The following is a 23,167-nucleotide window of genomic DNA, read 5'->3' on the forward strand; positions in this document are numbered from 1 at the left end:
GGATTTCTCACTAAAGCCCTAACTAGGATCGCTTTAGGAAGAGGAGACAATGAGGATAAGCAATTTCCCATGGCTTACACAAGCTTGGCTTTCGATCACAAACCATTCGGTATATTGTTTGGCACCTTACATGTATTTAGCAGCCAATAAGTATTTATTGAATGAATGAATGAATGAATTCACTTCTAGAGAAACCAAAAAAGGGAATATATCACTTGAAAAGAATTTGTTTTTTATTTAGACATTATATTCCTTTTGGAAAAATATTTTTTTGTTAGTGTAAATCCAAGTTATTCTCAATTTCTCCTTCCTGTATTTCAAGAAAGAGCAGTATATTTTTGAAATTTAGGGTTGGAATTTAATTGAGGTTCCCTATGTTGTGGATGCTTCTCATGTATTCTTTGGATGGGTTAAGGGAAATTATTTTTTGCTTGTAACTAAAAGAAAAAGTAAAGAAAACTAGTTATCTGCCAGTATTTGAGTGACTTCAAGAGTAGATTTTGCATTACACTTCCCTGGGTACTGTTATTAAATAACAGACTCCCAGCTCTCTTCCCACTTACTGTTGCCTTAATATTGGAAGCATCCACAAATTTTTGTTTCCTGATATCTTGCCTGCATTTTCTGACCAAAAAAAAAATGCCTATTGCATCTGGCTGATTATATATTTCCTATCTGGTTCCAACCTTGAATCTTGGGGTAGCCCCATGAATCAGTGCTTAAAAAGAAGAATCTTGCTCTCTAGATGATTTTGACCATCAAACAGTTTTAGGAGACACTGATTCAGAGTGACTTATTCTGTCATTGTCTCCATTTTTTAAAAATCTGTTAAATGGATAAGTAATTCTGAGATCATTCTCTGGAAAGTGTCATGATTTAGGGCCAACTGATGCTCTGAGAGCATTCTGCAGCTAGAATGAACTAATTTATTCAGGCGGGTGTGTTCGTATTTTTTCACAGGTACATGAGGACATAATTCACATCATAGTAGTCATGAACTTTATTAGAAGTAACAAGACAACTCCGTTTGATTTTGAAACTCAATTTGTTTTCCTCTCTTCTCATTCATTTCACACAGTTGCCATCCTTCTGAAAGATGACTATTTTGTCAGTGGAGCTGGTCTGCCTGGCAGATTCAAAGCCGAGAAGGTGGAATTTCATTGGGGCCACAGCAATGGCTCAGCGGGCTCTGAACACAGCATCGATGGCAGGAGGTTTCCTGTTGAGGTGAGAGAAAGTCAAGATCTCAACGTGTAGCTGTGCTTCAGTCTTTATGTTAATCAGATGCTATGTCCTTACCCTCAGTCATTTTGCAAATCACACCTGTACAGTACCTAACTTCATCTCTCTGGAAACCCTTTATCCGTAGTATGGCAGGTGGGTATCCGTCCTTGTTTCTTGCCTTTGTTTAACTGGAGAAACACAGAAGCCACAGGCATCGTGGTTTGAGTAGACTCACTGCTGGTTGATGATGTTCATCATGTGTTTCATTTGACACAGTTTCTTTTCACTGTCTGTTCCCATTTTTGAAAGATGACATTATGTATGAAACTGGGTTGACTTCATTTTCACTCTTAAGAAAATAGAAAAGTTGGCAACATGTAGAGGAGTCTCAGAACCTTCTCTTGGTAGCAAAGTTGTAAGGTTTTTTTTGCTCCCAGTGGCTGTTGAAAAAGAGGCTGTGGTGGTATGAGTCACTGTTAATTTTGTTAGGATTGATGGTGACATTTTGCTTCTGCTGTGTCGGTCTTCTCAGTGATCCATCCTGCTGGACAGTAGAAGGGTGTGGGTGCACTAGGTCAGATGCTGCTGTGTATCTGCTTAGAGCCAGGGTGAGGGAGGGAGCACGTCTCCAACTCCTTTATTAATGTTGAGTAGGGAGAGCACATGTCTTCCAATGCCAACCTTATATATTTCCTTTAATCATGATTGTTGTGTGACTATTCTTTTGTTGTGATGAACATGTTTGTTTCTTGGTAGGTGCCCCATGTGGTAAGCCTTAGAAGTGTGTGGAAGAACAAAATGAAAGTGGTTCTGAAACCTGCCCGCTAGTCCCATAGACAGTTGTTTTGGATAAACATAGAAATTGGCCCTTCTGCTGTTAAAGCTTCACACTTGTATTTGTTTTATTTGAGTTCCTTCCTCAGGAAAGGACCTTCAGGCCTCTCAAAAAAGTATCAGAGGACTGAAGCTCACCAGACCATTGCACCAAATGCCTTCTTGCCCCTCCTTAGTTCTTGTTTTCTTACACATTGTTACGTTTCCTCCATGCTATTTAAATCTCTAGTTTTAGTCAATCAGGGAGCTGGATTTGAGACAGCTCACATCTCCTCTCTCGGCTGCAGCACCCAATTAAAGCCTTCCTTGGCAATGCTTGTCATCTCAGTGATTGGCTTTCTGTGCAGCAAGCAGCCGGACCTAGTCTGAACCCCGGGTGTTTCAGTAACAGTTCTAGCCTATGGCTGTACTCAAACATGGAGTGACTTTTCACTGGTAACATACGTTAATCAAAGGAGCCACATGGCCAAGGAAGGTTTTCAGCTGTTAGAATTTCATAGCTTCTAAGTCTTGTCCTGCTTTGATAATCTGATGAATTCTTGAGACCCCCTTCACAAAGAAGACACGTGTATGTATCTACACATAGATTTACATGTAACTGATAGGATTTCATCATTCTCCCTAGCTCCTCAGGCCCATTTTTGAACCCTGTAAGTATCCGTGAAGCTCTGGTGAAGAACCCCTACACAATAAGAAAATAATACTTATTTTTCTATAGATGCTTATATGGCCATGCAGATTTGTTTCTTATCCACTGTTCCTAGAGAAACCAGAGATAACTACTCTGAGAAAATGCTTCATGTTTTTTCTTGTTTAGCTCAGAAATTGTCAGTATCAGAATTCTTCCTGCATTAGGACTCCTCTATCTGTGGAACTTCCTATCCTAGTCACAATAATGATATCTTTCATGAGTTGGGTTTCTACTTAATGGATTCTCTTCCACCCTTAAAATGGAATGAATCATTTCTTAGAAGTCTTAGCTTTATTTGTACTTGGAAAACTTGATTCCTAGAAGCAAAATTACATCATGTTCTTAAGTGTAGGATTTTCCTTCTGGTCTTGCTGACAGGTTCCCATTGGCAATATGAGTTGAAGGGGTAGCTTTGTGTCCAGCCAGCTTTGCTCTGAAGCCTCTTTGTCTTAGAATTGGGTTGCCGTTTGTTCATTTTGTGTTGTTTTGGACAAAAGACCTGTCCTGAAAGCTTAAAAACTCAATCAGATGGCTACCTTGGAAAAGAAGACCTCTAGAGCTGGGAACTGGGAACCTTGCCTCTGTGTAATTACATTTCCTCATGCCCAAAATGACCAGTTTCCTCTTTACATTTGACTCTGGGAATAATGTATCAAAGACATTAATACCGTTTTTTTTTCCTTTCTTTTTTTTTTTCTTTTCTTTCTTTTTTTTTTGAAATGGAGTCTTACTGTTGCCCAGGCACATGATCTCAGCTCACTGCAATCTCTGCCTTCTGGGTTCAAGCAATTCTCCTGCCCCAGCCTCCCAAGTGGCTGGGATTACAGGTGTGTGCCACCACGCCTGGGTAATTTTTGTATTTTTAGTAGAGACGAGGTTTCACCACGTTAGCCAGGCTGGTCTTGAATTCCTGACCTCAAATGATCCACCTTTCTCGGCCTCCCAAATTGTTGGGAGTACAGGCGTGAGCCACGGCGCCCGGCCAGAGATTAATATTCTTTTGAAACACATGACTTTTGGTGAATATTTCAGTTTTACATTTCTCAGAGGGAGCCGTTGAATTCAGAAGCTAATTAGAAATGGCAGCCACCATGCCCAGGCTTATTGTTTAACCAGGTTGTTTGGATATTTTTCTTTTAAATAATGTCAGATGATATGGCTGCCTATATCAATTGGGTTCCTCATTGAAGTCCATCTGATTCATAGCTTGTTTTCTAAAAATGTGATAAACATATTAACGGTGTATTTGGAGGAACTTGAATTTCAGAGATTAAGTAACTGCATTAAATTTACCTTTAAAATATGCACAAGAAAGTTGCTTGCTTTTGCCCAAAGTGATATTTCATGTTAAGTTGCTTTATTCAAGTTCTTCATTAATACCCATCTCTCTTTACAGTTTTTATACTATTTGAGCATCTTACACTTGGTTTGTTTCTTTTCACATAACTACAATTGTTTTCCAAAAAACTAGAATGAAAGTAAGAAAATTTAATTTATCATGGAGTAATTTATCAGCATTGGGGACATTAATTATTTGTTTTGCATGCAGTATGTATGAGGGCTACAGAAGAATCATTGTTGAAGATTGTGCTAGGATTGGTAGAATATAGCTGTGGTTCTCAGCTGGGGACAGCGTCTCCCCCCTGCACCCTGGGGCATTGGGTCATGTCTGGAGACATTTCTGGTTATTGCCATTGTTGGAAGTGTTATGGTATTACTTTCTAGTTGGTAGAGGCCAGGGATACTGCTATACATCCCAGTGTAAAGGACAGCCCCCACTAAAAGGAATCATCCAACCCCAAAATGTCACTAGTGTCACTGTGGTGAGATTCTGGAGTGGAGAAAGCAGTGTGTTTAGTAGAATTAAGCATTTCTTTATCTAAGTAGCGTCATTTAAAATACATTTGAATAAAGAGGACTTGTTTCTTGGGAAGTCATTCCATCCTCTTTGGGTTTTAGAGAGTAAATGTACCTTGCCTTATGTGTAACAGCATTGCTGTTCCTGGTTTCTTTAGTATCTGCTTGAGATGCAGTCACGACCTTGGGAATTTTAACAGCTCCCTCTGTGCTGCGGCTCTGCAGGCTGAATTTTAAACGTATGCCCCACAAGAAGCTGGATCTGCTCCCTGAGGGTAAATTGCAGCAAACTCAACTTTGTAGGTTTTGTTGCTTCCCAGGAATTCTTTGAGGTCATCTGAGACAACTTTGTAGGCATCCAGAAATTAAAGCTCTCTGAATTTTTCTGGCTGGAATCCTGGACTCAGTCTTGTAGTTCCTGCACTTAAAAACATCCAGTCTAATAGTTAACAAAGAAAGCCCTTGTACAAACAAAACAACAAAACAAGATGAAAGCTCTTCAGTAACCAGTGTTCTTTACAGCTCAGTTAAAGTTAGAAAAGAAAGTTGAAGTCACATTACAATGCCATGCCTTGGAGACTGAACCCAATTTGGATCCTCAGATGCCCTCGCCTCCTATTACTGAGCATTATTCCTTGCCTAGCAGCACATTTTTCTTGAGTATCTTCTGTTGTACGTGGGCTGGTACACAAAGTTAAGTCAGAAAGTCACAGTTCCTGCCTTCAAGGTATTTACACTCCAGTGGTGACACAGAAATTAAACATTGGTCATGTAACTATCTATGTAGTTTCATTTGTGTTATAGTCTCTGAAGTAGAGGGGTATTTTGATAGGGAGTGGAAGCTTTCAATGGAGACATCGATACTTATTAGAGGGAAAAGATGAATTGGAGCTTCCTGGTAGAATAAGGCTATGCAAAAGCCGTGGGGCAGGTGGTATTTGTTAAGTTTAAGGAATAAAGAGGCCAGTAGAGATTTTGGTAGGCAAGATAATGTCTCTTCTTCCAAATGTCTGCTGCAAATATGTTACTTTATGTGGCACAACAGACTTTGCAGATGTGATTAAGTGTCCTTAAAGTAAAAAAACTCAGGATATTCCAGTCATTAAAACAGGATGACCTATTCCATTTCTTCTGTGGCTAGTCAGCTTTCTGTTGTCAGTGCAGCCAGTTATCTGTAACAGCTTCTATCGTATCCTAAACTTTTTTTCCTATTCCACACTCATTCCTGTTCTGTGGTTGGTAACTTAAATAAAGGTTCATATAACACTAATAGAAATTTAATCATGCTGTATTTCCACTAATAACCAAAGCTGCAGTTAATACAAAGAGAAACCTCCAGATAAAACGTTCGAGAACTCCATTAAAGTGGGGAGTTCATTGCATGCTTGTTGTGTGAGGTAATTAAAATCTTATTTATGACAATAAAAGATCACGGGAGTTGTTGATTCAGACTTAAACTGGTGCTTTATGAGTTGAAGTCTTCAATAAGCTTAAATGATCCAAATTGATTGTATGTGCCCCTTCTGGTAAAAGTCACAGCTGGTTCATTTCAGCTCTGTTCAGAGCATTTTAGTGAATGAATAGAAGCAAAGGCATTTTTCCTAATGTATACCATGTACACATTACCATATGGTACAGGTCTGCAATCCCTTGTCTGAAATGCTTGAGACCAGATGTTTTAGAATTCAGAATCTTTCTTAGAAAGGTATTATAGCCCAGCGGTCCCCAACCTTTTTGACATCAGGGACTGGTTTTGTGGAAGACAGTTTTTCCATGGACTGGGCAGGGTCGGGGGTTCAGAATGAAACTGTTCCACCTGAGATCATCAGGCATTAGTTGGATTCTCAAAAGGAGCATGCAACCTAGATCCCTCGCATGTGCGGTTTGCCATAGGATTTGTGCTCCTATGAGAATCTGATGCCGCTGATGTGACAGGAGGCAGAGCTTAGGCGGTAATGCTCCTTGCCCACCACTCACCTCCTGTTGTGCGGCCCATTTCCTAACAGGCCACGGACCAGTACTGGCCCTGTTAGAGCCCATGTGCCATGTATATTTCAGAAGGCAACCAGTAAGGTCGGGAACTACATTCTTACATTCATTAATATTCCTATAACAAGCAAATGTACAGTGATACTAAGTGGAAATATCAGTAGTCTACATAGCTTCACATTTCTTCATCTCTGGTTTTACTACTAAATTAGTTTTGGTAGCAAATTCATAAATAACAACAACAAAACACCGTTTGGTCTTGAAAAAATATCCAGGGTCTTTGTATGGGTCTTGTGTCTATTGAGTGACCTCAATGGCTTATGTCTAAAGAGCACTACTGGGTAGTTACAACCATGACACAAGCAGGTAAAATCATGTGTCTCCCTCTGGGGCGGATGTGTCCCGGTACTTCTGTCTTCCTCCTCCCGTCTTTGTCTTCATATTGTACAGCATTCTTGGGCACAGTTCAGGATTGTCCAGCCAGAAATTGCTAGTTTTAGGCTGACCTTGTTCTGTGATCGATTCTCATTTGAACATTCTGTTTGGGCCTGCAATTGTCTTCAATATCCATGTCTTCAGGTGTGTTACCTTGACCTCCTACTGCACTCTCTCCTGTCTGCTCAAATCCTGCCTTCCTCCTGAGAGCCTTCCTATGCATTTTATGAAGTCGATCGGGGTTCTTCCCTGGAATACTTCTGTCACATTTTGGTTGAAGAGTTGTCTTGTAATGACCCCTAGGTTATGGCTCAGGTGAGAGAATGCGTTCCGTCTCTCTGGTAAGCACGTCCAGTTGTGTCATACACAAATGCCTTGCACGGCACCACCCTCTCCACACTGATGTAGGCACTCAGGTCCCTGCCTTACTCAGATGTGGACCAGCCCATCTAGGGTGTGAGGCCCACATGGATCCAGAGCTTCAGCAGCATGATATGCTAAAGCCTAGACTACGTATCAGGTTGGATAGCACCCCTTAAATAATCCCTCCTTCACGGCTGGAATAAGTTTATGTGTACATGTTTGTATGTATGTATGAATGACAAGGTCTTACTGTGTCACCCAGGCTTTAGGGCGGTGGCATGATCACAGCTCACTGTAGCCTCAACCTCCTGGGCTCAAGCAGTTCTCTTGCCTCAACCTCCCGAGTAGCTGGGGCTACAACCACACACCACCATGCCCAGCTAATGTTTTTTATTTTTTGTAGAGACAAGGTATTGCTATGTTGCCCACGCTGGTCTTGAACTCCTGATCTCAAGCAATCCTCCCTCTTCACCCTCCCAAAGCCTGGGATTTCAGGCATGAGCCACTATGCTTGGCCTGGAAATCAGTATGATGGATGAAATACTTTCTTGAAGATTTATTTGTACATTGGCGTATTAAGGGCTTTGACGAGTCCTCCACTGAAGAATCTGTTTACCTGTGTTTAACACAATGTTTCCTGAAACTTATATGACCTCTGTCCCTCTCTCTCTCTCTGTGTGTGTGTGTGTGTGTGTGTGTGTGTGTGTGTGTGTGTGTAAGTTCATAATATCACTGTTTTGGAAATGTAAGTTTATACTTTTCTCCTCTCAACCTTTAGTCCATATTCCTTTTAAGAAATGGGGTCCTGTTCAAATAAATTGTTGTTTTGGTTTCTTTTTTCTTTTCTATTTTGTTTTTGAGATGAAGTTTTGCTGTGTTGCCCAGGCTAGTAGTGCTGGCTACTCAGCAGCATCTCATGAGCCCAGGAGTTCAAGGCTAGCCTGGGCAACATAATGAGACTCCATCTCTAATAAAATAAAATAAAAAATAAAACTATAAAGATATCTTGGCTTGTTCAAGAAACAATTTTTTAGCATCTTTATGAACTTGATGCCATCTTGTTTTATCATTAGAATTGTCATCAGAGGGGGTCTGAGATATTTTCTATTAAAAATAACATTTCCAATATGATAGTTTTTCCCCCGTGTTGTGTACTTTCTGTCAGTTCCTGGAATTGTTACAGGTGATGCAGGATTTTTGCTCCTTTAGCTAAGCTAAGCGAGGTCCAGGTTCTTATCTCATGACCAGGAAAAATTAGGCACGCGGACATCAGCAAGTGAGTGCAGTAGAAGTTATTAAGTGAAAGGAAAGCCCTCAGCAAAGAGAAGGGTCCTGGAGAAAGGTTTCCAGTTGCCCCCTTCCCAGTTGAATACCCCGACTCCTATCTAAAAAACTGATGAGGCTGGGTTCCTTGTTTGTATATGGCGTGAATTCCTGGTGGCTCCACCCCATCCTTCCAGTGTGCATGTGGGCCATTAGACTGAGCTGCTTCATATTGATTTATTTCTCTCCTGTGCATGTGTTAAGGAATTGAATTTTCCACCGCTGGCATATTTAGGCAGGCTCCCTGTGTAGGTTCCCTTATCTGCACAAAATATCTGGTGTAAACACAGGAGGAGGGTCGGAGGTTCTACGGGAACCCTTCCCTTTTTCTTGGCCTATAGTAGGCTGGCTAACACCTTTCATAGGTTCTCTGAAACGTTTCTTTTTTCTCAGAGTCCTTTGTCATGAGGCTTAAGACAATATCTGTTTTCCCTGTCCTGCCCCTTCATGGAGCGTGGACGTGTTAGAAAGATCATCCCGTGGTTATCTGGTGTTTGCTATTCTGTGGTGTAGCCAATTATGTTTTGCCTTGTAGCGACTTCCATCAAATGGGAAAGGAATTGGTTGAAATTTAGTTAATGACTTTATTGAAATAAAGATTCCATTTTAGAGCAGAATGTTTCATCCTTTGCTAGTGAAATGTTTAATTTCCATCTGGCTGATCTTTTATGTGAATGTCCTGTGTTAATTAAGAGGAACATTTGAGGATGCCCTAGTACTTAGAGAATACTCAGTGGAGAAGTTAATGTTTGGTTGTGTGCAAAGCAAGCGTGCAGGTTTTGTGAGGTAAAACACCTTTGGTCCCTGGCTTGGTAAATCTCCATGATGTCTGGCATTCCTCATCACAGTCATCCTTAGACATGAACTTGGCTCAGGGCTGTTTGATGGTGTGTCACCGATATGTGATGTGCTGATAGCTGTTTGAATCATACTGAGAATTACAGTTAAGGAGATGGCATGCTCTGAAAAGAAAACCTGGTTAAGTTGGAGATATTCTCAGTGTAGAAACTTAGTGACCGTGGTGGCCCTCACAACCAGATAGAAGGCTTAGGGTAGTGGTGGTTGTGGTTGAAGTCACTGATACTGGTGTTGGTAGTGGTAATAGCGATGATATTGTAGACGCAATTTAATAGACACGACCTCTGTCAGGTACTTTCTAGATGTTTCTTCATGTCAGCCTTATAAAGAGGGACTCTTCTTATACCCATCTTAAAGATTGAAGGACTGAGTTTCTGCAATGGTAAGTGGCTTGGCTGAGACTTACTGTTAGTACTTCAGAATCTGGGCTCCAGTATCTCCGACACCTTAACCATAATTCGTTTTATCAGCTAATTTTGCTGTTTTTCATTTCATTGTTTTAGGTTGTTTTCAGAACCACTGACGCAGTAGATAGAAGTCATTTTTTTAGAGTCTTAACTATTGTTTATTGTACAGGTTAAGTGTTCCTCATCTGAAATGTTTGGGACCAGAAATGTTCAGTTTTTTAATTTGTTTTATTTGGGAACATTTGTTTATATATAATGAAATTTCTTGGGGATAGGATTCAAGTCTAAACACAAAATTCATTTATGTTTCATATGCCCCTTAAATACATAGCCTGAAGGTAATTTTATGTAATTTTAGAATAATTTTATGGATGAAACAAAGTTGTGAATGCATTTTCATTGCAACCCATCACATGAGGTGAGGTGTGGAATTTTCCACTTGTGGCATCATGTCAGAGCTCAAAAAGTGTCAGATTTTAGAGCATTGAAGATTTTAGATTTTTAAGATTTGGGATGCTCAACCTGTATCATAGGAAAGAAAATGAAAGAGCTTCAAATGTTCAGAGATGGCTGAACCTATAGTAAAACGTACAGAGAGATATGAGGGAATAGAAAATATAGTCAGCACTATGCCTAGAGCTATCTGTGCAAAATAGTATGCTTTTTATCTGGATTGACCACTTCAGTCTATTTTTAATCACTGAGAGCAATACTGTCTGGTAAAAATATAATGTGAACCACACATTGTCATTTTAAATTTTCAGAAGCCCCCTTAAAAGAGGTAAAAAGGAAGATATTATTTTAACAAATGTTTTTATATTATAGAATAATACAATTTATATTATATAAGAATATTTATTATCAAAGAAATTCAATTTCGGTTGATTTTAATAATCTACATTTCCCCTGATACATTCCAAAATACTGTTTTAACATAAAATCAATATAAAAAGGTATCACTGAGACATAGTACATTCTATGTTTATACTATGTCCTTGAAATCCAGTTTGTATTTTACAGTTACTGCTATACTAAAACTTGCAAACCTTTTTATTCCAGACCACAATAATGGAATTTTGATAATAAACTATATGAGAGACTAACAAATTCTTTAGGAGGTGTTTTTATATTGAATTTTTGGTATTTTTGACTTCTCTTCCAACGACGACAACAAAAAAGGTGAAAGGATAGAAAGTAGCAGGTATGTACAGTGAACAAGTCTGAAGAACTAATGTACAGCAGAGGGACTATAGTTAATAAAAATGCATTGTATGCAGTATTCAGGATTTTTGCTAAATGTGTAGATTATCTCTGCTCTTACAGCAGGGCATGGGTAGCTATGGGAAATGATGGATATATTAATATGTTTCACCGTAGTAATCATCTTACTATCTAGATGTATGTATCTTGTAATGTTGTATACCTTATAATCTCTTTTAAAAATATACACTTCGTAGTTCAGTTTTATATTGAGGTCTGACTTGTTGAAAAGGCTTCACTTAGATGCTGTACAGGGTTTTTTTTCATCTTCTTCTTCTTTATAAGCTCCAAGTTTTTTCCTCTTATTCTTTTTTGCAACATTTGTTCCTGGAGCTTTGAACACTATTCTTCTCAGAATCCACTTCCAAGCTCAGGAACTCAAATAAAGCTGGCTGGGGAGACCTTTGTGCACTGAAGGTAGAGACTTCAGGCCGCCGGATCAGTTGTATTGTAAGTTCAGGTCAAGAGGATTTATGGGCCTGTGTATCAGCAACACCACCAACTGCCCTTTTTTTCTTGTCCTGTCAAAATTTGAGCGGGAAGGTTTCAAGCCATCTTAAATCTAAAGCCTTTAGCAAGTTCTTTAGTGCCACCGTCACTCAGAAGGGACAGTCAGAAAGATTTATAAGGAATAGAAAGGAGTCAAGTTTGAAAGAAAGTCTATTTCCTCTCTTCCCTTTAAATCCCTGGCATAGAATTTCATTTCACCGCCCTTTAATGGAATGGGAAGAAAGTTTCAAAAGCTTCTCAGTCCGGATTGTTTGGCCTGGCGCTGTATTGAGCACAGATACTGCTCTGGATACATTACTGTGATGGACGGAGAGCAGCTGGGCAAATTCACCAAAACTCTATCTTATTTAAAAATATGAAATTCATCTGTTGAGTGTTTGAGGATGTCTTAGCAAGACAGGGTACTTTAAAACTCAGGTTAATATGTGGAAGAGATTTGGGTTAATAGTAAAATAACATCTAAATCCCAGCTATTACCGTACAGATAGAGCTTCAACTCCTGAATGTCCCTATTAAAACCTTTACTCTGTTCATTTCTAAAATTCAGTATTTCAGGGAATGTTCTGAGTTCATGCCTCTGTGTTCAGCATTCCCTGATTAGGGAAGACTTGGAGTGAGAGAAACCTCATCCACTGCCCCTTGCTATTTCTTAGCCTGCCTCTTGTGTTTGCTTCTTTGAATTTGTCATTGTCTCTGACTTTCTGCCTCTATCTCTTTCATCATCATTCTTTGTGTCATTTATTGGAAGGGTATAAGCAGGTACTGAAGTACCTAAGCATATATAATCAGCACCCATCGAAAAAGATGCCCCCAGCATATTTTCTGGATTCATGTTATTCTATCTAAATTCTCTGCATAAAAAGTGACTTAGGAAATGCTGCGTAACAAGTCTTCCTCTTAGAGCTTGCTAATGGGCTAACACAGTGCTGAGACATATTCCAGTAGGGAAACGCCAAATAGTTCAGTGGAGAGCTTTTCTCTCAGCCATGATAATACAGTATGTAGAATGTTTAAATTACTTCCTTACCGGCTTCTCTAGAGACAGTTCTAAATGATCCACAGTGTTTATTCATTGGGTTGATTAACAGAGCCTTCTCTGTGGAGGGCAGAGTGTCCTGGCCTCAAGAAACTTTTTTCTTCAGCAGGCATTGAGGCCCTGAGGCAGGAGCCTGCCTGGCCTGTTTGAGGCAGAGACAGGAACCCAGGGCTGTTGGAGCAGCGGGAGAAAGGAGCAGAGTGATAGGAGGTGCGGTCAGCAGATAGGCAGTGTGATGGTGTGAGGTCTTGGAGACCGTGGGAAGCTCTGTGGCTTTTACTGCAGGCAAGATGGGAAATTGTTAGAATGTTTACAGCAGAGAAAGTTCTCAGTCTGTTTCCTAACTTATATTTTTTAATATTTTATTTTAAACAATTTTTTTTTTGGAACAGCACAAGGTCTTGCTATGTTGCCCAGTCTGTCCTCAAACTCCTGGGCTAACGCAGTCGTTCCACCCCAGCCTTCTGAATAGCTGGGACTACAGGCACATACCATCACACCGGTCTGTCTAGTTTATGTTTTAAGAAGGATCCCTCTGGCTGCACTTGAGAGTGAGGAAGACCTCTGGGTGCTGAGAGCAAGGCTAGAAGATGATCATAACATTTCAGGAGAAATGATATTGGGTGGGCCACAGATGAGTGTTTTGAGAAAAACATCTGATTCCAATTTTTTTTTAAGGCAGAAGATGCTCATCAAGGGGATATGATGGTGATGTTATCTCAGGGCATGCTGTTTATACTTCTTGGTTTAAAGAAAGAATAATTTGAGGAGAGAAAATCATGGATAACTGACCAGTCAGTAATATTTTGAAACATTTCGTTTAGTTTTTTAAAAGTCTTTTAAAGCTTTGACTATCCAGTATTCAAATTTTGTGTAATACCTATTATAGATCAGTTTTCACTGCATAATATGTTATATACTAAAGAAGAATGTAACAGAGAAGTGATTATTAAGTGCATTATTAATAATACAAACCCCCTCCCTGTAGAGTAATTTTGAGTTAATAGACATAGAATGCTTTGAGCAGGACTTGGCATTCTTAGAGATTATTTATATTAACTATTTTTTTTTAAGACCTAGTCTCATTCTGTCACCCAGATTGGAGTGCAGTGGCACAATCTTGGCTCACTGCAATCTCCGCCTCCTGGGTTCAAGCAATTATCCTGCCTCTGCCTCCTGAGTAGCTGGGATTACAGGTGCTTCTACTACACCCAGCTAATTTTTTGTATTTTTAGTAGAGACAGGGTTTCATTGGCCAGGCTGGTCTCGAACTCCTGTCCTCGTGATTCGCCTGCCTCAGCCTCCCAAAGTGCTGGGATTACAGGTGTGAGCCACCGCGCCCGGCCTATATTAACTATTAATATGAACTCAGTAGTCTTCTTGTCACATGAAACAGTGTCATGCGCATCTGTGTGAAGAGACCACCAAACAGGCTTTGTGTGAGCAATAAAGCTTTTTAATCACCTGGGTACAGGTGGACTGAGTCTGAAAAGAGGGTCAGCGAAGGGAGATAAGGGTGGGGCTGTTTTATAGGATTTGGGTAGTTAAAGGAAAATTACAGTCAAATGGGGGTTGTTCTCTGGCGGGCATGAGTGGGAGTCACAAGGTGCTTAGTGGGGGAGCTTTTTGAGCCAGGATGAGCCAGGAAAAGGAATTTCACAAGATAATATCATCACTTAAGGCAAGGACCGGCCATTTTCACTTCTTTTGTGGTGGAATGTCATCAGTTAAGGCGGGGCAGGGCATTTTCACTTCTTTTGTGATTCTTCAGTTACTTCAGGTCATCTGGGCCTATACGTGCAAGTCACAGGGGATGCGATGGCTTGGCTTGGGCCCAGAGGCCTGACAAGCAGCAGATCCTCAATCTATCTATTTTGTTTCTTTTCCACTATTTCTACCATGGTTCAAGCCAACACCATTTCTGACTTCAACCGTTGCTACAGATTCTTAAAAAGGTCTCTCTTGCCCTTCATAATCCACTCTTTATCTAGTAACCAAAGCTTTTTTTAAAACTCTTGAATCACATTACATTTTTTCCCTCACTTAATATTTTCCAGTGGTTTCCAATCACATGTTGAGTAGGTCCAAAGATCTTACCTTGGCCTACAAGGCCCTAGTTGACGTGGCTTCTCCTCTCCCTCATTCACCCCCACTCACACCCCCATATTTCTCTCCACCCTCTTTTCAATGGCTTTGTTCTTCTCCCTGATTATCCCTTACTCCTTTCCCAAGCCATCATATCATTTCATGCTCTCTCCTCTTCCAAAGTAAGTCACTTTCTTTTCTATTACCCAGTTTTATTTTCTTCATAGCATTCATCACTTTTTTGAAGTTATTTACTTACTGATTTCTTTACTTATTTATTAACTCCCTTCCCTTTTCTCACCCCCATACACTGCATGTGAGCTTTTAGAGGAGGGGATCTGTCTGTCTGTCTGTCTGCTGTTGAATCTTGGCTGCTAATGAACATAGTCCCATAACAGCATAAGCAGTATTACCCATTAGGAAACCAGCATTCTTGTATTGTATCCTTATCTTCTGGGCCTGCTGGTTTAAAGGGTAACTCTAATTCCTGAGAATGAAAACTTTTAATTCATTCATAAAAAGAACATTTAAGAAAGCAAATCCTACCCCAAAAGTATGTCCTGTATTAAGAATGTGAAAGAGCGCAGTAAATAGTTACTCCCAAATAAACACATTCATCCTCTTGCCTCCTACTGTGAGGCTAAGGGTTAATCGGTCAGTTCAGGAAATGATCTTTTTAAGGTCTGTTCTTCCAGAGTGTAGCTCTTATATTAACAACCATTACATCCACATATCAAGACAGATTGTTTCAATTAGTCAATGAGCTCCACGTTTTTGAGAGCTGTTAATATGTACATGACCAATTACTGTAGCTGAGTTAAAAGGTGTGCCTTTGGGAATTTTAGATTGAGATTATCAGTTTCATTCATGAGCCAAGACAGAAGCCATGAGAATTGGATGCTGCATTTCTCTGCAGATTTGTTCGCTAGAAGCCTCTCCAGTGCCCACACACCAAAGGTTATGAAGTTGCCAGATTCCTTTCCTTGGTCCCATCCTCATACCATCTCAGAACAGTGCCTTCCTTTGTATTCGTTGAGAACCAGGCAATATGCTGAACGTTTGGGAATTCCATAGTGAACAAGACAAGCAATCCTTGACCTCATAGAACCTGAGAGACCAGCAGAGTGAATCTTAACCCAAATGTACATCAGAATTAAGTGGGCACTTTTACATTTTTCAAAGCCAAATTTGAGTCATTTTTGTTCATTCCTCATTACCAGTAAATGAAAAGAAAAACAAAAACCCTCGTCTGACAGTCTTCTTTTCCACGTTCAAATAAAAAGCCATGCATCTTTAATGTGGATATGATGCCTCTCCATGTGCTCGATCTCACCATTTCCCTTCCAAAGTTTGCTAGAATCCCACAATGTCAGCAGCAACTGGAGTCAAATAATAGATGATTTGTAGGCTTCAGGGGTAACACCCCTCTCTTTCCAGTTGGCCAATCTTCTAAATGATTCAGAGTCTCCAAGTTGGTCTCAAAAATGCCTGAAATTTCATTATTTGAGTTAAGGTATTACCATCTCTTCAAATGGTAGTCTAAGGAAAGAGCAAAACGTGAGCACTTATGCTGCATTGAATATGTTAATAAAACTCATCAGGTAATGCCCCAGCAGTAGCATTACAAAGCTCAAGGCGTCCCTTAGAATAGGATGCATAGGAGGTCAGCTCTGATAGGACGAAATGCGGGCGGGCCTACATGAGCCACATGGCAGGGAAGCAGGTGGACCCACCCACAGATACGGTATGGATCAGTGTATAAATTGGGAGAGGAAGCATTAGGCATAGAAGGCACGCTGGATTTATGAAAGACAGTAAGTGAGCCTGTCCCAGTTCTAGAGGAAATTGTTGGAATGGACAGTGCTGTGAGCCCAAGAGTGGGTCTCAAAGATGTTTTTGACGGGATGCTCTTAGAAGAAAGCAACTTCTTTGGGGTCCCAGAATGGAATCAGAACCTGCAGAAGCTGACCTTACTGAAGAAACTGGTTACAGCTTGGGGCACAGCACCCAGGCTAACAGCAGGAGCTAACCAGATACTCGTTTGTTTCACATAATTCAGGGTAGATTTTCCAAAATCAAATTCCTGAGGTCCTTCTGCAACCTCCTGAATCAGATGTTGAATGATAAGAGATATTCCCCATACTTCTATCAACAACAATTCCTCGGGCCGGGTGTAGTAGCTCACAGTTGTCATCCAGCATTTTGAGAGGCCAAGGCGGGTGGATTGCTTGAGCTCAGGAGTTTGAGACCACCCTGGGCAACATGGGGAAACCCCATCTCTACCAAAAATACAAAAACTTAATTGGACATGGTGGCACGCATCTGTGGTCCCAGCTACTTGGGAGGCTGAGAAGGGAGGACTGCTTGAGTTCAGGGGGTAGAGGTTGCAGTGAGCTGAGATTGTGCCACTGTACTCCAGCCTGGGTGACAGAGTGAGACCCCGTCTCAATTAAAAAAAAAAAAAAAAAAAAAAAAAGTCCCTGGAGGAAGAATAAGTTCAGGAGATCTGTTGTGTAATATAACAGGGTGATTATAATGAATGACAATGTATTGTATACTTGAAAATTGCTAAGAGAATAGGTTTTAAAATATTTCTGCCACACACACACACACACAGAGAAATGGTAAGTATGGGAGGTGATAGATGTATTAATTAGCTTGATTGAGTCATACCACAGTATGTTTTAAAACATCATGTTGTATGCCATGAATGTGTACAGTTTTTATTTGCCAACTTAAAAAAATTAAAAACAAAGAAAAACTCTGAGAATAATGATAGTTTTGAAACTACTTCCTGTGTATAGAGTACTTGCATGCATTGTGTCATTTAATCATCACTGACTAAAAACATTTTTCCACTAAAACCTCTATCTATTTTTCAGATAAAACTGAGGGAAGAGAGATCATCCTTATAGAAATCTCAGTGGAGTCTAACATCTTCTTGATAGAAATAATTTTAGGAGTGTAGTAGTCTGAGTTTAAGTACCATTTTCTGTTGATAACAGACTGATCTGTTGTCATTTTGACTTATTTCCTTCCAGTATTTGGCAGAGGGTGGGGGAGGATAAAAGCATAGTCAATATCAAAATGAATATGTTTACAGCCTGCTTTATCACTTTGCATATTGTGAATATGTTCTATATTTTGTAATATCTCACAGTTCTTCAAAAATGAAATCTAATTTTCCTACTTGTACCTTGCTGCATTCTACAGATTTGTCACAATTAACACATTTTACTTTAAATTGAAGAAATAAACCAGAACAATGAGTCTCATTTAATGTCATTTCTAAGACCTTATTTTTGTAAGCTAGAACAAGTATAGAGGCAGAATGTAAAAATAATTTTTTCACAAAATGCAAATTGTTTATGGTCTTTTGATTATCAAAGTAATATATGTTCATTACAAAATAATTCACACAATATGTGAGTTAAAGAAAGTGTGTGTTTCTCTTGCAAACAAGTAACACTCTTTAGAAATGCCAGTATGATTTTATAAACTCATTTCCACTTAATAGATACTGGGAGTCTTTTCATTGTCAGTAAGTAGCTATCTATACCTGTGACTCAGAGAGCAGCACCCAGGCCAACAGCAAGTGCTTAGCTGGACCTTATTTCTGGTTTTGTTGTTGTTGTTTGTTTGTTTGTTTGTGTTCTGAGACAGGGTCTTGCTCTGTCTCCCAGGCTGGAATACAGTGGCACATCATAGCTCACTGCAGCCTCGAACTCCTGGGCTCAAACAGTCCTCCTACCTCAGCCTCCTAAGTAGCTGGGACTAAAGGAATGTGTCACCATGCACAGCCTTTTTTCTTTTTTCTTTTTTCTTTTTTTTTTTTTTTTGTAGATACAGGGTCTTGCTATATTGCCCAGGTTGGTCTTCAGCTCCTGGGCTCAAGCAATCCTTCCACCTTGGCCTTCCAAAGTGCTGGAATTATATGTGTGAGCCACGGCAGCTGGCCTCATCTCTGTTTTTTAATGCTGCATAGCTGAGGCCCTTGAGCCAGATCCCTGGGGTTCATATTTCATCACTGCCACTGTGTGAGTATGACTCTGGTCATCTGTTTAACTTGTTCCCTCATCAGTAAAATGACATTTAATATGAATATCTACCTGATAAGAGTTTTTGTGGGAATTAAATTGTAATACTTACAGACGTCTAGTTTAGTGTCACATATAGGTGATTGATAAATTTTTGCTTTTCTCCATGGTGTAGATGCAATACATTGTTGGACTTTTTGGCTCTTTCTGTTGGTCTGTCTTATAAACATCACAGCTACATAGATCATGTATCTGGGATAAACTTAGGTTTAATAGGAGCCAGGTGTATTACATGAAGATGAAAGGTAGGAGAGATGTCTCACATGTTATTTGACTTGTTGACATTTGAGAATATAAGCCAACATTAGTCGGAACATCTGACATTTTCAAAAGAAGCTAATATCTTGTTTGAAAAAGCCCAAAATACATGTTTATGTGTATACTATACCCTTTTTGTTAAAATATAATACATTGTCTCGGCCTTCATGATGTACTCATGGGCTAGAATTAGTGATCAGTAAGGGTTTTAAATCCAAAATGTTCAATCTCAAAGTGGAAGTTCTTTGTGTTACAGTGCACTGTGTCCACCTTTACCTTTGTGAATTGAGATGTTTGGGTTGCTATGCTAAAAGTTAATTCATTTGATATTATGTGATGTAGCTTTATATGTCAGCTCTGAAACTGTCTATAATAATAGTTATTTTATCTGACCAGGATGCAACATATGGGTTCCTAATAAAGGGCTAATACATTTCTTGAAATTATATGTAAAATTTTGGCCATATAGGTCTTTTTCCTTTTCTTTTCATAATTGTTTTTGCATTTCATGTTTTGTTTATACTTTGTATTGTTTTCTGATTTCCTTTCTCCCTCCCCCCTGAAAAAAGAAAGTATCTGGAGAGAGAGGAACAGATTGTGTTTCTGTAGAACTAATTAGTTTTTTACTTTCCAATGTAGAGAATACATATATATGTATACAATTCACATTAAATTTTATTCATAACATCATTACTGGTCTCATGAATTTCTAGAGGTCTGAAAACTCACAGCTAAGGCTGCTGTACGTGACTATTCTGCCAGCATCCTATGGGCAGGTACCATTACTGTCTCATTAATTTCTGTAACCTCAGTGCTTAGTGTAGTACTATGTATGTTATAGGTGACCTGTTTACATTTTTTGTGGAATAAAAGAATGAATCCACTATTATTGTCTTAACTAATTTCAACATACGAGGAGTCTTCCCGCTTATGTTTGTAAGAACTAGATCATAACATGTCTGATCTTTTAATTAAATCTAGTTTTGGTGCTAGGACTTGGCAGAACAATACCAGTATCGATGGGCATTTTGTTTTGACATAACTGACTGACAGCCATAATGCTTGTCACCTTCTCTTGGCTCAGGAGAGGGTGGAAAGTTCAACAGGTCTTACCCAACAGGCATTTTTCAATTTAAGTAGATTATGGTGTGAACGATGGAGGTAGAGATCAGAACTGGCAGGGAACTGGGATTTGAATAGGGCCTTCAATTTATTTGACGTGTCTAATGTTCTTATGAATGGTGATGGAACCCTGGTTTTTGGTGATAGGTGGAAAGATTGGCTCCAGGATTGATAGTCTCGGGTGGATTAGTAAATTGATTTGTTAAGAGCTAGAATTATACACCTTTTAGGTCTGAAATTTACCTAGCAACAGCTTAAGATAACAAACCTACTGCCCCATGCCTTTCAAAAGTATTTTGTATAGAAGCTATAAGTGGCTTTTCTGTAGAACTATTATTTCTACAAAAATAAAAGCTATTATTTTACTAAATAAAAATTGGTAATTGATTTCTTAGTGATACATTGTTCATCTGAAGCCTTTTATTTTTCTTTTCTGTTCTTATTTTAAAATGTGTTCTTCAATTGTCTTATTGCATGTTTATTAAAACAGTATAATTAATACATTCAAAACAAAATTAAGAAAATATATCACTAGTTAATTAAATTTAACCTCAAAAGGCTGTAGCTTACCTTTACAGCTATATATGTTATGATTAAATTACTTGTTCTAAATAATGTCATGAAAGAAAAAATAATAATGCTAACAATGGGTATTATCTTACGAGTAAATTATACTTCTGTATTATATTTAAACACAACCTTGAATCAACCTCAGATATAAATATATTAATGAACAGAGATTGTGGTTCTCTCCAACATGATACTAATGAAAACATCAGGAAACTACAACTTTTCCTTGACCAAAGATGGAATTAATAAAAAACAGACTAATGATGAAATTTACCTCAACTCTTCATTAGCAGTATTACTATGAATATATATCTTTCTGTGTATATTTGCAAATTTCAGCCAAAGACCCTGTTTTTTTCACTCCTCTTTTTACCTTTTTGCTGGGATTTCTCCAGTCATTTTTCTTCTGAAGTTGTAAGTGCTCCCTCTGGTTTGGAACCTTTCTCATTGCTATGCACTCCTCCAAGTATATTGTTGAGTATGCATTACTTTCCTCTCGAGCCATCATCCTTGTTTACTCCTTGACAAACAAAAACCTTTTTCATGCACAGTTACCAAAAATGGCTAAATTTAGATGTATCCAACATCTGCCTTTATTACGGATATGGAAACCTAGGGAGACTGTTCTGAGATTCCAAGACTAACTCTGGTAAAACCAAGTCTTAACTGCGAAGAGATTAAAACCTACTCTACTGTTTTGTGGTAAGCATTAAAGAAGGTACTAGTTGCAGCCATGTTTTGGAACATAGTAAACCCTCAGTAAATGTAAAGGTTTTCAAAAATACTCATGAGAACATGAGATGTTGTGCAGTCATCCTTCAATAAATGTGTTAGCTGTCCTGACTCCTCAATGCAAAGCTTATCTTAGGACATATCCTCATTCTTTTCTTAGACAAGAAGAGGTTCAAAAACAAGAAAGGGGGTCTAGCTTTCTGTCATTATTGGAAAGAGAAGTGAAATAAGGCTGTTTTGAGAGTGTCTGTTTAGTGTAGTTTTCTTTTTTAAATTTTAAATATTTTTTTAACTGACAACTATGTTTATGGTATACTACATGATGTTTTGATATGTGTGTACACTGTGGAATACCTAAATCAAGGCAATTAACATATACATTGCCAACTATTTTCTACACATTCACTTCCAAGTCCTTTTTGTGTTAATTCAGTGCTTTGGTTTAACCCAACCTGGTAATAGAAAGGAATGAACTTCTCTTTTTATCAAGATACTGTTATGGAACCCCCATCTCCCCACTTGTCTGTGATATAATTATTTTGGCAATACTGATAATGAAAGGTCACTACTTTGTGAGATTTTTGTTAGAGAAAAAGGAATAGAGCATCTGCTTTTTAATGCCAGGTAACTTCAAAAGAATATTTGACACTGTTACTGTGATTAAGCGATTTTCATTTTCTACTCCATCAAGCTTAGGCAGACTGCACTTCCGGTATTTAAGCAGAGATGGAATGGAAGTTAAGTCAAGTCAGAGTTGATCTGAGTTTCACTAGCTATGGGTAAACTTTCCAGTTTATTCCCTTCTCCATAGAATCTTTTTGGCCATTTCTTCATTTGTTACCCTTTCTACCAAGTGGGTTTTTAAAGAAAGTGAAAATTATTGGATGCAGGTTTTCCTTCTCCAACCCCTAATGTGTTATCTGATAGATAAGGATTGATTAATGAATGAATTTACTTAAACTCAGTAGATCTGATAAATGCTTTAGACTTGACTTCATCGTACTTGGGTTTAGGGACATAAATAGGGCTTTGTTTTGTGAATTTTGACATGAGATTTTCCAATTCCTCAGTATTAGATAATGGGAAATTATTTACCACATTTTCAGTAATAATCTATCTTTCAAAGCAGGTTGCTGCCTCTGTTGTATCGACCTAACCCTAGCAATTTCTTGTTTGTTAGCATAAAAGTTATCTTCCAGGAGTATGAAAGTCATGCTTGTGACCCCAGTTAAAAGGGAGATCTTTATGTAATAGGCTAGGAGCTGGACCAGTTTTCATATGTGGGCAGTGAAGTCAGAGTTAGACACTGTAACAGGGAGTGGGATGAAACACTAAAAATTTTTAATATGTGGTGTCTTAGCTGTCACTATCCACCTCAGTGCTTAAGAAATGAACTAATTGTTAAAAAAAAAATTATAGGTCTGAATGCATGTATATATATAGCAACACATATTTTTGATGCAGATGTGTTAATGTTACTATGGGGAATTTTGCTTTACATTTTGCTTTGGTGTTG

General features: G+C 38.9%; 1 protein-coding gene across 2 annotated transcripts in view; it reads left to right on the forward strand.

The window, feature by feature from the left end:
- Nucleotides 1-23,167, forward strand: part of PTPRG (protein tyrosine phosphatase receptor type G) — a 745,156-nt gene that overhangs the window by 448,364 nt on the left and 273,625 nt on the right. For both annotated transcript variants that reach the window (XM_050781197.1, XM_050781198.1), the window contains exon 4: nt 1,079-1,227. In XM_050781197.1, the coding sequence (XP_050637154.1) occupies nt 1,079-1,227 (149 nt within the window). The remainder of the gene's footprint in view (nt 1-1,078; nt 1,228-23,167) is intronic.

This window comes from Macaca thibetana, chromosome 2, assembly GCF_024542745.1.
Source record: "Macaca thibetana thibetana isolate TM-01 chromosome 2, ASM2454274v1, whole genome shotgun sequence".
In the NCBI taxonomy this organism is placed as follows: Eukaryota; Metazoa; Chordata; class Mammalia; order Primates; family Cercopithecidae; genus Macaca; species Macaca thibetana.